Genomic DNA, 15,715 nt, shown 5'->3' with positions numbered 1-15,715 from the left:
TAGGGAAATGAAAGTTAAAGCCACAGGAAGAAGGAGCAAATAAAACTTCAGTAAGTACCAGTACACACTCATCAGAATGGCTAAAATGAACAAGTCTAGCACTATCATATGTTGACATAAATATGGAACTGGAATCCTCACACACTTCTGGGAGTGAGATTCATTTAACTACTCCAGAAAGTAATGTGTTTGAAAGCTAAGTGCATGCCTCTCCTGTGATTCTGGAATTTCCCTCCTAGGTATAAACCCAAGAGAAGTATTTATGTGCATCAAAGGAAATGTACAGGGATGTTCATATCAGCTTTAATTAGTCAATGACTAGAGATAATTAAAGCAATTTGATTATTCCATGTCTAGATGGATGTCCTACAGACTCACAGTCATGTACACAGGAGACAGGTGAAAGAATACTCATTGCAGCACTATTTCAAGTAACAACAACACCACCACCAATAACAGCATCAACAACAACAAAATAGCAACTTAAATGTCCACCAGCAAGCAGATGGATTAATACTGCAACAACTTGCATAAATCTAATGGACATTATATTAAGCAAAAGAAGCCAGATATGAAAGAACACACGGGCTGACTTTGTTTGACGAGTTTGGAATTGGCAAACTAATCCCTGGTGACAGAATTCAGAATGAGTTACCATAGGGGTTACTTATTGACTGGAAAATGGCATAAGGACCCATTTTGGGTGGTGATAAAATACTACATCTTAATCTAGATGGTAATTACAGAGGTAAACATTTACCATACTGTATACTCACTATTTGCACACTTTGTTGTATGTAAGTTATACTTCAAAATTTATCTGAAGCAAAAATAACAAAATGTTAACATGTTAATTTTCAGTGGTGGCTACACGGAGTGCTATTACCCAATCTTCCGTATCTCCCTGTATATTAAAATTATTATTAGGAAAGAGAGAGAAAGCAGTAGTCCTCCATAACCAAAGTGCCACCCATCCTGGAGGTGACACTTTGAGCTGGGGACCTTGCTTAGCCATCTCCCCAGTGCTTGGGTGCAGATGACAACAGCCAACAACCAACCTCTCCTGGTGGAGATGAGGTTGTCTTCATTGTCAGTCTCTCAGTAAACTGACACAGCTGCTGAAAACTGGGGCTGTTCTGTAGGCTCTTTTGAAGATCAGCTTGGCTCTTCAGCTGACGGGGACCCAGAGCCACCATGCAAGCACTGGGCTCAGGTATCCACCACCCTGCATCCAGCCCTGGCCAAGGAGGGAGAACTGTATTGAAAGTCTTTTCCATGGTCTCAGCTGCCAGGCTGGCTGCTGCTCTGCTAGCCCAGGGTGTCACCACTGGGTGCCGTAGAAACTCAAAGAACATGAAGAAGAAAAAGAGGAAAAAAATATTTTTAAAAGGGAGGTAGGGAAAAGAAGAAAAAAAGAGGCAAAATGAAAGGTGTGCATGCTTTGCCCTGGCTGGGCAGCTCAGCTGTTGGAGCATTGTCTTGTATATCAAAAGGCTAAAGGTTCACCCTGGCTGGTGCAGCTCAGTGGATTGAGCACAGGCCTGTGCAGCAAAGGGTCTCGGGTTCAATTCCCAGTTATGGCACATTCCTGGGTTGCAGACCAGGTCCCTAGTAGGGGACACAGGCAACCACACATTGATGTTTCTCCCACTCTTTCTCCTTCCCTTCCCCTCTCTCTAAAAATGAATAAAATATTTTTTAAAGGCTGAAGGTTTGATTCCCAGTCGGGGCACAGACGTTGGGTGCAGATTCAATTCCTGGTTGGGACACGCAGGAGAGGCAACTGATTGATGTTTCTCTGTCACTGACACTGATGTTTCTCTCTTTCTCTTTCTCTCTAAAATCAATAAACGTATCCTCAGGTGAAGATTAAAAAAAGATGCAAATGCACTGTCTTGTTGCTTTAAGGACCTGGGTTATCTGCTTCCTGATGTGGAGCTTCTTTCTTCTGTCTGCGCAGTTCTTCACTTTACACTGTGGAAGGGAGGGTGCGGGGAAGCCCAAGGCAGCTTTCGAACCAGGCAAGGGCTGCCTTTCCATCACTACCAAGGCTATTTAGCCTCTCTGTGCCTCAGTTTCCCCACTTGTAGAACATATTTTCACCTCTCAGGGTTGCTCTGGAACTGAACATGGTCCCTTGATAACCAGGACAAGATGTCTCACTTCTCCCTGAGGCCAGAAGCCCTGGCAACTGAGTTCCAGTAGAACTTTTAGCGACGATGGCCGTTGAGCACTTAATTTGCGTCTAGCGGGGCTGAGACTGAATTTTTCATTTAATTCCACTTCATTGTTTTATAGTTAAATAGCCACCTGTCGCGAGTAGCTACCGCACTGAGCAGCCGGACTGGCCCCCCACCCAGGCGGCTGGGCAGAGTGGTCCAGTAGTGCGGACTCGGAGAGGTGCCGGTCGTCTCTGCACCAGCGCAGCCGTTTCTCCCGCTAACAAGCCTGCCCGAATGAAGGTGGGCTGGCGGGGGCGCCTGGGCTCCGGGCTGGCGGCGATTAGGTCCGTATACGCTCGGACTCCACCCGCTTCTGTCCCAGTTGCCCCCATCCTCTCCACCCACAACTCTTCATTGCCTTGGGGAACGGAGTGGGGCGCGCAGGAGACTCTCTCTGGGACTCCCGCGGCTTTCGGCTACTTTATTTTTCGCAGCGAACTCGGGAGGCTCGGAATTTCGATTTCACAGATGAGAAAAGTAAGGCCAGAGTAGGTTCGGGGCACGTGGCGGGAAGCACGGAGCTCGGCCGAGGGGTAAAGTCCTTCGGTCTCTGGTGATGACGAAGACATCTGTGTGGGTTGGGTTGCCGGGGCGCGCGGAGAAAGCGGTGGGTAAATATTTGGGGCTGTAACCTGGGCTGCGGCCGCTCCCAGTCACTGCGGTTCCGCAGCGGGCGCGTGGCGAGGGCGGTGTCTGGGGACAGGGGCGTCCCCGGAGCGGCGGCTGGGGCCCACCCGGCAGCCCCGCCCAGCCCCGCCTCCGGCGCGACTATAAGAAGCAGGGGCTGCGGTGGCGGCGGGGAAAGTGTGCGCGTGTGGACCTCGCAGTCAGAGGCGCGGCGGGAGGGCTGCGCTTCGGAGGCGACCGGCGGAGCGTGAGGGCGAGCCTCGGAGCCCCGTGGTCACGGTGCGAGCGTCCCACGGTTCCCGCGCCAGCTCCGCGCAGGACTTCCCGCCACGCGCGCCGGGCCGAGCGCACCCATGAAGCCGCCCGCAGCGCAGGGCAGCCCCGCGGCCGCCGCGGCCGCAGGTGAGTGGGGTGCGGGTGCAAAGTCGGGGGTGCAGCGGCGGGGTGGGCGGAGAAAGAAGGGCGAAGCCCCACGTCCCTTTACGCCGCATCCCCCTTCGTCGTCAGCGGCTGGAGCCCGCGCCTGCCGGGGGCCGAGCCGGGCGCTCCCCCCCGCACGTCCTGACGCAGTCGTCCCACCGCCCCCGGTTCGCGCGCGCCCCCGCTGGAGCGGACGCGTCCCTGCGGGGGCGCCGGGGGGAAGAGCCCCGCTGGGCGGTTTCCCGGGTGACCTTTGGCCCGCCGCGCAGCCCGCCGGGGGCCGTTTCCTTATCTCTAAAGTTTCCTTATCTCTAAAGTGGGCGCGGGAACACCCGCGGCGTCCGGACCTGGTTGAGTATTAAAAAATTAGTAGGACGGTCCCGACCGCGGGGCTGTCACTGGGCGAGCGCCCAGTGAAACTTAGTTGTCCCCGCGAACGGGGGAGGCCCCTCTGGGGACGGCCGCGCGGTCCGCGTCCCCTGAGCCACGGTCCCTGCCCCCAGCGCCCGCCTTGGACTCCGCGGCCGCCGGGGACCTGACGGACGCGCTGTGCGAGTTCGACGCGGTGCTGGCCGATTTCTCGTCTCCCTTCCACGAGCGCCACTTCTGCTACGAGGAGCATCTGGAGCACATGAAGCGGCGGAGCAGCGCCAGTGTTAGCGACAGCAGCGGCTTCAGCGACTCCGAGAGTAAGTGTGTCCTCACCCGGGAAGGTGCCGGGAGCCCCAGGGACTGCCCACACCCGTCCACGAAGGAGCGCTGCTGTGGCGCGGGTCTCAGTTCGGGTGTCTGTAAACCCAGGCGTGGGCAGGGCCCAGCGGAGTAAGCCCTACAGCTCAAAGCAGTCTCTAGGGCGCTGGGAGAGTTGAGTCTCCAGGGCGGTAGGCCCAGCGGGCCAAAAAACTGGCCATAGTCGTGGGAGACCTCTTGAGGGCAAGCTGGTCTACCTGTCACCCGCAGGTGTCAGGAGTCAGGAAGGTTTAAGCAGCTTGTCCTGCCTCAGCCAGAGAGGACTCCTGCGACTCAAGCTTTTCCACAGTTCCCTGTCCTCCCTTCTTTTCCCCCTTCTCTCCTCTCTTTGCAGTAACTTTTCAGAGGATGTGGAGCAAGTGCCACGGGAGTGGTGGTGGGAGGGGACATGGAAGGGCAAAATACTGAAACATTTGTGAAACCAGGAAAGGTCTCATAAACTGCTGTTCTTGAAATTTTTGAAATAACTTCTTTCCCTTTCTTTTGGCCCTGAGCTCCCAGACTTGCTGCTCCATTACATAGAATTTTAAAAGATTTCCTGGCACTGCTGAGGAAGTGCCCCTCTTCAGGCAGGTCTGTGGGGGGAGTACTGGCTTTCCCTCCCCACTCAGACCGGGCAAGGAGTCAGAGAGCAGATGGGCACAGAGGTGCTTCTTGGTGACTTCAGGTTCTCTCTGTACTAAAGGTTCAGGAACTCAGATGTTCTGTCAGGAATATGGATATCTGTTTAGGTGTCAAACAGCAAATTTGGTGACTTTTCAGTATTACAAGATTGTTGGTTTCAAATCCTGGATTATATATTATTTTTCAAAGTGAATTTGAAGCAATTCTGGGTTATTCTTGAGACCTCACTCTCTAGATGGCTACAAACATGAGCTTCACTCCCTTTGCTGCCCTCCACTCTGGATGTAAAGTCAGTGACCTTTCCTTGTAATTCTCTTCTTTTGAAATCTGAAGTTGTTCCTTGTAACAGGGCAAAGATTCAGTCTAGACTTAAACATGAGCTGTCTCCCTGAAAGGGGATAAAGGGCACTTACCACCCTTCAGGGTATGAGTCAGAAACCTGAGTTCCAGCTGACTTTTGTTTGGCAACCTTGCCCACGGGTTAGATCTAATTGCAGCTTAGAGGTGAAAGGGAATGTAATGGTGTGCTGTTAATTTTCCATTTTGTATTTTTGGACTTTGTGGCAAATGACCAGACCGCTTTTTTTTTTTTATTTCAAAGAGAAGTCAAAAAGCTTTTGAAATTTGTCTTAGTATCTGTGGCCAAACTGAAATACATCTCCTTCTACTGGGTAATGGAGCAAGTTATTCATGGTAGACAAATGCTCTCCCCCACAGGAAAGAGAACTGGGTGGCCTCTCTAGGGCTGCTGTATTGCGAGAAGAGCTCCTTTCTAAACCACGGCTGCATTTGGCTGGAATAAAGTCTGAGCGCCCATTCATGGGTGACTGCCGCTCTTTCTGGGTAGAGTTTCAGATCTGGGATCTGTTTTCAGAGGCCTCAAAGAGAAGGCACTTGAAACAGTCTGAATGGTTTGGGGGACATACTTAGAATAATCTGTAGTTCTTAGGGTATGTGTGTATATTCTGCTTTGTGCATTTGTTGTTAACTGTTAAATTAACCCTTAGTTTGGTGTTTAGGATGGGGAGGGTATAAAGAAGTTTCCAATCACATTGGTCTTTTTGACAAATGTTTAGTTGGTCACCCATAAGACTGCTTGGAGTCTTGGCAGAAGCAGTGTATATCTAAATAGTAATTTCTTAGGGAAGCATAATATGTGTATCTTAACTGCCACTAAGAATTGAGCACAGACATTTGTTATATTCACTTGTCTGATTTGTCTGTTTAATGCTTTTCTGCGGAAGAGAATGCTTGAGAGAGGTAGGTCCTACTGAATTTAGTTCATCAAAAGGGAGACACATCAGGATAATGATACGAGGTCATTTTTGCCAGGTTCTTGCTGTGATTACTGTTATTATTAATTAGCCATTATTATTAGTGATCTCTTCACTGTGCCTTACATGTGTTATCACATAGGGTCACTACCACAGTTCTATAAATCCACTGTTACTGATGTTTGTCTGAGAAAAGAGCAGGACTCTCTCCCCCACATGGTGGGAGAGTCCAGAACCACATGGACTCTCTCCCTAAGGCCTTGCTCTGTCACAGTGGATTGTTGGCTGGAATGGGAACCAAGTCCTCGAGAATAAACTTCAAGTTCCAGTGGACCCAGATCATGTGCCTGTTTAGCAACAGTCGTTATGTTTGCAGGTGTCTCTTTCCAGTAGCAGTCATCTGGCTGGGGCAGAGGAGCCCAGGCTCAGTGCTGTCAGGGCTCTGGGTGATGAGTGGGCTTCAGGTTCTCTAGCTGTAAATTGAATGAATGCTATTTTATAGTGCAGTTAGGAATGCCTATAAGCTCATGATTAGGAAGAAATATTTGCTCTGTTTAATGCTTTCAAAGAAACATTAAAATGCATGTATCGCCCTGGCTGGTGTAGCTAAGTGGATTGAGCATGGGCCTGTGAACCAAAGATCACGGTTTGATTCCCAGTCAGGGCACATGCCTGGGTTGCAGGCCAGTTCCCAGCGGGGGATGCACCAGAAGCAACCATACATTGATATTTCTCTCCTTCTCTCCTCCCCTTCCCTTCTAAAGATAAATATATAAAATTTAAAAAAATAAAATGCATGTATCATGCTATGTCACAAAGATCACATACACATTGAGGCAATATCTTGTATGAAAGTGTTAACATATGAAATTCTACACCAAGGTTATCTTGGTTTTCACTTGACCCTTAACAGTTGTATTGCTTTGAAGATGTTCCCATTGCATTCCTGATTTTTGAAGAACCCTTTCTTTTCTCATAAAAAAAGATTAGGTTACTTGCCTTCAAATGAGAAAAATACACAGTTCTTCCACCCAAAGAAACAAGTTACTTAGATAGGAGAGAAGAACGGATATTTAATAAGGAAATACTCCTTCCTGTTTCCACTTAGGGAGTCCTAAGATGTGAAGAGGACCAAAATAACAATTGCAAGATAACTTCACATTACGGGTAGCGTTCAAATGAGGGTGATCAAAATAGGCTTGTTCCTTTTCCCTACTTGGGTTCTGACACATAATTTCAGGGACCGTAGTGGGAGTCATTTTAACTTCAGCAGTAAAAGGGCACTGCAGTTTGGAGCTATGCAAGGTGGTTAGAGGTGCTTCAGAAATTGTAAATATATTTGGTTTAAAGTTATATAAAAACTATATTATTTTCTCAATATTTTCAGAACTCTAAGTGTACATGATGACTTCTTAAATGTGTTTACAGTCTGAAGTTTACTGGATATGCTAGGGCTATTCAGATATTGCAGGATGAGCAGCTGGCTTCCTTAGTATGAGCAAGACCCAGAATGTCTGTATACCCTTGTCTAGGCCATTCTAGCTTGGACCTGGGAGATGGGACCTTATGGATCCTGAGTGCCAGCATGATGGGTAGCATATGGCTGATCAAACATAGGGGCCATTGAGACTAGAACTTGAAGTTGTTCAAACCGTGAAAGAATGGGGAGGTAGGAGCTCTCAGTTTGCCCTATTACTGTGTTAGGAATTCTTGGTGGTGACAGATCTCACTCTGAAGGCCACTTGGTGAGGTGCGGACAGGGACTGAGCAGTCCCAGGAGGGAAGATGAGACAACTATGGTGAAACCGAGAAAAAGGCTCTTTCTTATTCTATCCCACTTTCAGTGAGGCTCTCAGAATTATATTTTTGAGGAGGAGATTTACCACTCACTCCCACTCCCTGTGGTAAAAGGGAAACAGGTCCAAAGCTTTCTTTTCCTCAGTTAATTACTATAGTTTGCTTGCCTTAAACGTGTGGAATTGTTCTATATTTACAGGAGCTCTGGACAAGGTTCACTGTCTGTGGTTTTACTTTCCTCTGGACTAGCACATGTGGGTGCTAACCCTAAATTATCTTTCTCCCTACCCCTAAACTAAAAAAAGCACATCTACCTTTAAAACAAGGCTCTGTTTTTGCACCTGACCTTCCCAGGCTCTGTTGGTACTCCTAAAGTTAGATGTTTGTATATTAAATGTGCTTACATATCTTATGACATCGTCTTAGGAAACTTGGTCCCTGAATTTGAGGTCCTTGGCTTCAGCACACTAAGTTGCCAAAGACATTTTAATGAAGCTTTGAGTTGCTTGTGAGATGGGCTTTCGAGCTGATTGAAATAGGTGTAAGGCTTTAAAATATCTAGTCTTGCCACCTGCCACAGTTCTCCAAATCATCACTGTTATATGTCCCTTAAGCCCCTGTTAATAGCACCTGATATCTGGGTGGGGCAATAATACATTAATATGCTATCAGCCAGTAACACATTGCTGTCATTTTACTAGACTAACTGGCTATTTTGCAAGGAAAAGCATTCCAGGGGAGCGAGGAGAGCAGGAAGTCAGGCTTTGCTCACCTTTTAATTTATCACAATGCCTGGTATAAGATCTTGTTCACTGAAGGTGCTTAATTAAAGTCTGTAATATGAGATTTTATTGGATAAGGGTAAAGAGAGGACTAGAGCTTGAGGTACTTCTGTGCCAACGGTTTGTTCTTGGCAGGTTTGTTCTAGGGCACCCCTGACGGTAAATTTCTTAGGAACTTCTCTGCTATCTGAAGAAGAGAAGAAGCCTGGGCCCAGAATCTTGATTCTTATTGTGTGGTGACCTTTTTTCTCCTGCATATTCCATCCTCCATTTTGCCAGGGACGTTAGAATAAAATTGTGAAAACCATAGATACCATACACGGAGCATCTAAGTTATTATTTCCCTTTTGCAAAAGAAGAAACTAAGGCTCAGAGGTGCAGTGACTTGTGCGGGGTCACCCAGCTTTCACATGGCCTCTTATCCCATATCTGTATGGTGGCAGCTTCTGCTGGGCCCATAGTGTCTTTGAGGCTTTTGAGGTTGTCCTTTTCATTTTTTTCATGAATGACATTTGTAGAATATTATCACAGGGTAGAGCTAAACTGTGGGCAGTTTTGGCTCAAGGATGCTGGAGTTCATTTCCTTTTGATGGTTGAACATTTTGGAGCCTAAAGTCAAGTTTGATCCTAGGAGTAAGTATGCATAGGAGCTCTTGGAAAGAGAGAGGTATCGAGGTATTTCAATGAGCCAGAATATGGGCTAATGTGTCTATATGCATGTGTTTTTTCCCCTGCCAAAGGATGAGTATACATGGATGTAAAATTGCTGGAGAGCTACAGCAGAATAGAGATGAAAGGCCAAAGTCAGGGCAAGAGGCCTGTGGTGCAGGGTAGGGTGGAATAGGTGTGGGGGAGAAACTGGCTCTCCAGGGCCAGCTGTCTCTGGGAGATAGAGAGCAGAGGTGTGGCCACTGAGATCTGGGACAGCGACTCTTTGGGTTTGGCACTCTGGGCCAGGGATTGGGGTGAAGCTCTCGGATGTTCTTCAGAGCCAAAGAGAATGTGCCAAAGGCCTCATGTTCTTTCCTTCTTGCTCAGGAATCTGAATACAAGGCCTGCTTCCCTGGGGCCCTCTGTGGGTTTCCTGCCCCTAAGTCTTGCCTCTTATTTCCCCCACCAATTTGTGGTGATTCTCCTGACCATTGCATGGTGACAAAGAGTAACACTCCAGTGTAGGGCTGCCATGGACACTACTGTGTATGTAGGGGGAAGGCTTCCCCTTGAGAAAATCCAGACTGCTCTAGAGGCAGGCTTAGTGCAAGCTGAGTTCTACTGAGTACAAGGCTCCTGAGAAATATTAATAGGGGTGCCACAAAAAAGTGTCCCATGACCAAGTAAACTTGGGAAATAGGGCTTTCTTTATCATAAGACATCTCAGATGTTAAAGTGGAAATGCACAAGAGGAATCCCAAGAGTACTCAGTGTTTTACAAACTTAGTTGATCACATAGTTCTTCAGACCAGTAATTAAAGGAATATATTTTGGGGGAAATGTGAGAGGTTCAGTGTTTTGGATCTCAATAGGTGCTCATCAGCAAAGCCCTGAAAAATGATGTGGTGAGCTGGACCTTTAATGGCAAAAAGAGTATGGAGGTTGGGTGCGTTTGGAAAAGTGGACAAGATAGGTGCGTAGGCTTGGAAGACAAGGTGGCAGGGTGCTGGGCTACCTGGCAGAAGAGGGAAGGAGGAAAAAGAGCCAGGTGAGGTGCCTGAGAGCTTGTATAAGCTTTTTAGGGATGAAGATAATTCTGTCGGGACCAGAAATTCCTGCTTCTGAAAGCCAGTTTTGTTCTGGGCATATCTATTGTAGTGTAGTCATGTTCACTTTTAGTCAAGGGGACCAAAGAAGGATGTTTTTGCCCCCTCCTGACCTGGAGGTAATTGGATTAAGTGAGCAATCCTCTTGGAGGAGTGGGGTCTGGCCAGGCCCTGATGATTCAGCTTTCTTCTGTCACTCGAAGGGCCTTTCTGGAGCTCATCTCTGCTACAGTCATGGCTGGCTTTGTGTTTGTTTTAACCAGGAAGACTGCTCCCTTGTGACCTCAGTGGCCACATCCTGCTTCCGTTGTCTGCTCTGCCTTTGAGCCTGCCGCGCTGGTGCAGTTCAGCCAGCAGCTCCTGTCCTCGTCACAGCCACACGGCTGGGCTGCCTGTGGGCAACCCTGCTTGTGGGTTGGTTTTCTCTCTCTTGGCAGGAGTCAAGAGAAATAGAATCTCAGAATTTCAGAGCTGGAAAGGCTTTATGGGTTATTTAGTCCATCTTTCCATTTTGAGATGAGTAAGCTGAGGTCCAGAGATAATGTCTTGCTTCAGGGCACTCAGGTGCCCAGCGGCTGAGTGGTTTCCTTGAGTCCCAGTGCAGCCCTGCTTCTGGGACTTTGCCATGCTATCCCTCTAGTGTTTAAGGGTATGCTGATGAAATAGCTTGAGGTGCCTGTAACAGACAGCTACAGGAGGAGAACTCTTTATCTCTGATGATCGACCTTATCACTAGAGTGTAGGCACATGACAAAATTCTCTCTTGAAGAGGCAGGGAACATTATTAAGTCATGGGATTCAACCTTATGTCTATACTTTAGGGTGTTCAAGGAGCAGAGAGGACATTTTTTTTAGGAAAGATTGTTCTTTATGTCTAAGATCTCAAACCAACCTGGTGTTGTGCAGGCAGCTGGGCAGTGGCTGCTGTGTGTTGCAGAGGAGTCTGGTCTGGTGGTGATGACTCCCTCATAGCCTGCCTTTTTCAGGAAAGAAGGGCCTTTGGTGTATACAGTTGGAGACACACACTGACACATACACACCAGCATACTCTCCTGTCTCAAATTATTTGGGGACATAAATATAAAATCTGGAAATCAATCTGTTTTCTTTACTAGAAATTTATATCTTTTGCTTCTTTGGGACATCAGCTGTTGGTTAATCAATAGACTATAGACTGAAAACCATTCCTAATGAGTCGAGTTACATTTTCTTTCCTAAAAGGTGCAGATTCACTTTATAGGAACAGCTTCAGCTTCAGTGATGAAAAACTGAATTCTCCAACAGACTCCACCCCTGCCCTGCTCTCTGCCACTGTCACTGCTCGGAAAGGTGAGTTCACTAGTTGGAGTTGAGGTTTTTTAATTCCTTATTCTTTTCCCTTCTCATTTTCTTTTCTCTTTCCCCGTGATCCTTAATTAATCTTTCCCAAATGCAAAGCAAGTAGATCACTAATATCTTATGTAATTTGTTATTTTATTTATTTATTTTTTAGGGAGTGGGGCGGGGACAGAGAAAGAGAGGGAGAGAAACATCAGTGTGTGAGAGAAAGGTTGTCTCTCACATGGACCCAATGGGGGACTTGGCTGGCACCCAGTTCATGAGCCACACCAGCCAGAGTGGAATTTATTTATTTTTTTCAGGATTTTGATCAGTGAGAAATGAAATCAGATAATAAGGGGGACAGTGTGTGTGGGGGGGTGGGGAGCAGGGCAGAGTGCAACAAACAAAATTCACAGGGAGAAAGAAAGCTTGTAGACTCTAGACTCTGCTTTCTCTCCTGTGGTGTCCTCATAACTGTGCCAGAGGACAGTGCCCTCCCTAACTGGCTGGTTCTAGAACTTAAAACTCAGCAGTTAGGCTTTGCAGAAAGTAGGATTCTTTTTATTGCATAAACTATTTAACTAATGATTTCAGATTACCAATTTAGCAATTAGATGGAGTCATCGTTATGAGACAAGTGATGATCTAACATGATTCAGAATAGTAGTCCAGCCTGTCTCTGCTGTGATATTAATAGACCTAGAAGTTTTTAAAGATGTATGCAGTTTCTTACTTTTTGTAACTAGTAGAGTATCCCCTGCTAGAGAGCTGAATGTTCTGCTATAGTGAACAGAGCCCTTTTGAAAACAAAAGGAGTTTTGTTTTGTTTTTAAATTATCTATTTATTTATTTATTTTTAGAGAAGGGGAAGTAAGGGAGAGAGAGAGAGAGAAACATCAATGTGTGGTTGCCTCTCTCTCTCGCACGCCCCCAACTGGGGACCTGGCCCGAAACCCCGGCATGTTCCCTGACTGGAAATCAAACTGGCAACCTTTTGGTTCATAGGTCAGCACCCAATCCACTGAGCCACACCAGCCAGGTCAGGAGTTTTTTTCCTTAAGAAACATTATACTTGCTGGAAATAGTTGCAGAATGCAATAAAAATGGAACACAGTTAAAAAATATGAAGATTCCATCACTTTTATCACTTTGGCATTAAGGCAGAATTTCCCTCTTTTTCAAAGGAGACATTTTAAAATTCTCTCAGCACAGCAATATTAGCAGCCGCCAGGAACTCTGACATTGTCTAGCACTCTCTGTAACAGATCCGTTGAATTTCTGCAGAGAGACTGAATAGTCTAGAAAGTGGTTTAAGACATGCCCAAATGTGCTGCTTGATCCTCAAGAGGTAGGAATTAAAGAGGGGAACAAAGCCCTACTGGAAAATTGATTTTAAAAGCTAAGAACAACAAGCCATTTGTAGCCAGCAGGAGTTAATTAATACAAATATCTAATAATGCATTTCAGAGAAGGCACAAGTGATGAACTCTACAGAAACAAGTGAGATACACAGAAAAGAGTATATATCTCAGGATGCAGAGGGATCAAAATCAGGGTAAAGACTCCTTACCTCCTGCTGGCACCTGGGTGGGATGAGAGAAGCCTCCTGTTGCCTTCCCTGTACCACTCTGAACAGAACCGGTGGCTCTTCAGGCATTTCCTACTGGAGGGACCCCGAGGGCCTAGGCGACAGCACAACGAAGTGTCAGAGAGAGAAGTGCAGCGGGACTCAAGGATCCGGGGTTCCCTTCCACACAGGGGCTGTCCAATAACTCAGACTAATAACTCAGATCCTACACAATCAGAAAATCAAAACCTTTTACCTTCCTTCCTTGCTCCTTAAACCTCCGCTACCTCCTCCCTAAACTTTGAAGGCCTTGGAGGGAGGTGGTTCTTTCAAGTTGTTGGGTAGGGGAAGGGGATGAAAGAAACATTTAGTCCATACTTCAGAATGTTTCTTTTTTAAAAAAATTATTTATTTAATTGTTGTTCAAGTACAGTTTTCTGTTTTTTACTACCATCCCAGCCCACCCCAGAATAAGTTTCTGAGTTGACTGTAAGTGAACACTAGAGAGATGCTTGGGGTTGGTACAGAACACTCTTCACCTACATCGCTGATGATTCAGCAGTGTGAACCAGGGTCGCATAATGGTGGGAAACGTGGGAGTCATCAGCTGTCTCTGATATGGGGAAACTGAACTCCACCTGTTGTTTTTCAGCTAAACTGGGAGACACAAAAGAGCTAGAAGACTTTATTGCTGATCTTGACAGAACATTAGCAAGTGAGTATATGCATGTGTTTAAAAATCAAACAGAAAACTAACCAACACTTCTGATAAAGTGCAGTAATGTTTACCAACTTACCTAGTGGCAGGAAGTTACACCATAAGGCCTCTTTGGCTTCCCAAACAGGACCCTAGTGGCTCAGAAAGAAATTGGGAGGACCAGCTTGCCTTAAAGTAGACTGATGCCTTTTCAGACAATGAGAACAGACTACCAGCCAACCGTGGCATTTTGTTTGAGAAATGGAGAGTGAAATAGTATAGTCGTTAGAGCAATTTTAGAGCTTTACTGCCACAATGGTGGAGCAGGCTTTTCACAGAAGAAATGAGCTGATTGCTGTGCAAGCATTATGCTGACAAACCAGAGGATTCCATCCCATGGGTTGGGGAAATTTTCCCAGGATAGGTTCAGGGGCTTGGTGACATCTGACTTCCAGAGGGTTGGGTCCTGAGACAGAGTTGGCTTGGGGAGGGCTTCTAACCAAAGACCTACGCCAGTTATTGGAAGACCTGTATTAAGTGTATAACACCTGATTTCCCACTTGGCCATTACACAATGACGCCCCATTTGGTGTGACCAAAACTGTTGAAAACTGAAGATATCTGATTACAACTGCAAGGGGGAGGGAGTCTAGAAGAAGGGACGGGAGACTGAATTTACACATTCTGTTTCAAATGGACAGGATTGCAGGAGCCAGAAGGATGAGGCAGAGCTTCTGATACAAATATTTCAGCAGCTGTAGGTCACAAAGCAGGCTTAGAGAATTTTGTCCTAGTTCCTCACTTTTTCAATGAAAGAGTTGATTCTTCCATAATAAATATTTTATGTTTTGCTTTGCTAAATAGCTAGGTGAAATATGAAAAAAATGTATCCAGAGCTGGTTATTAAAAAATAACTGTTAACACTATTTCAGACAGACCTAAATTTTAGGTGGAAAGTCTGTGTGTTCTGTAGTCATCGCACCCAGGTGCCTGCAGATTTGATTGCCCATTTTCTTACATACTGTGCCAGCCTACATCAGAAGACCAAGGCCTGTTTTAACAGAGATTTTTGTAATTGCAACTCAGTTTGTATTAGATCCTCATAACAAGCCTGTCTACTTCATGGAAATTGCAGCTGGCTGACCAATCATACCAGTTTATCAGGCACATTAAGTAGGAAGACTGCCATTAAGTTTGTTGCTTTGATGCATGTCTGAGGTGGTGGTTAAGCATAGGAATTGTAAACTTTTGTGAGTAGATAACCTTGACTATCTTATTTACAGGTATGTGAAAAAGGGAGAAGTTCTGGGTCCTTTCATCATAAAGAAGTTTAAGAAAGCTTGGAGGGCCTGGTAAAATCGCCTACAGAATTTGCTGCCAGAGGGAACAGAGATGAGCACTCACCTACCAACTGGTCATTCTCAGGCTGGTCCTAAAACTAGCCTTCAGGCTCATCTCTGGGCAATTTCACCAGTGGAACTGACTTTGTTTACCTGCTTGCAGCATATTAGAACACACCACCCATGCTAATATTATATTTTCTCTTAAAACATAGCTTTCCTGTAATTTAAAATGCTTTTATGAAAATATTTGTAATTAATTATATATAGTTGGAAACAGTGATATGCTTTTCTCATTATAATATATTTTTGTATGCAAATAAAATTCAAACTGGAGTCTGTATTTTATAAGCTTTCATTTTTCTACTTCTTTTTAAATATATTTTATTGATTATGCCCTTACAGTTGTCCCATTTCCCCTCCTTCATTCCCCTCCACCCTGCACACCCCCTCCCCCACCATTCCCCCCCTTTAGTTTATGACCACGTGTCTCAAGTTCTTTAGATTCTATATTTCCCATACTATTCTTGCCCTCCCC

The 15,715-nt window shown here is 46.1% G+C and overlaps 1 protein-coding gene across 1 annotated transcript; it reads left to right on the top strand.

Moving 5' to 3' along the window:
• The first annotated feature begins 3,003 nt into the window (after window positions 1-3,003).
• RGCC (regulator of cell cycle) lies at window positions 3,004-15,513 on the top strand. Its single transcript, XM_037166273.2, has 5 exons — window positions 3,004-3,251; window positions 3,773-3,958; window positions 11,475-11,582; window positions 13,793-13,855; window positions 15,121-15,513. Exons 1-5 carry the CDS (start codon window positions 3,203-3,205, stop codon window positions 15,126-15,128), a joined length of 414 nt encoding a protein of 137 aa, XP_037022168.2. The 5' UTR covers window positions 3,004-3,202; the 3' UTR covers window positions 15,129-15,513.
• The last annotated feature ends 202 nt before the right edge of the window (window positions 15,514-15,715 follow it).

Source organism: Artibeus jamaicensis, unplaced genomic scaffold (genome assembly GCF_021234435.1).
Source record: "Artibeus jamaicensis isolate MK-2021 breed Jamaican fruit bat unplaced genomic scaffold, CSHL_Jam_final contig_414, whole genome shotgun sequence".
Classification (NCBI taxonomy): Eukaryota; Metazoa; Chordata; class Mammalia; order Chiroptera; family Phyllostomidae; genus Artibeus; species Artibeus jamaicensis.
This window is presented reverse-complemented; position numbering and strand designations above follow the sequence as displayed.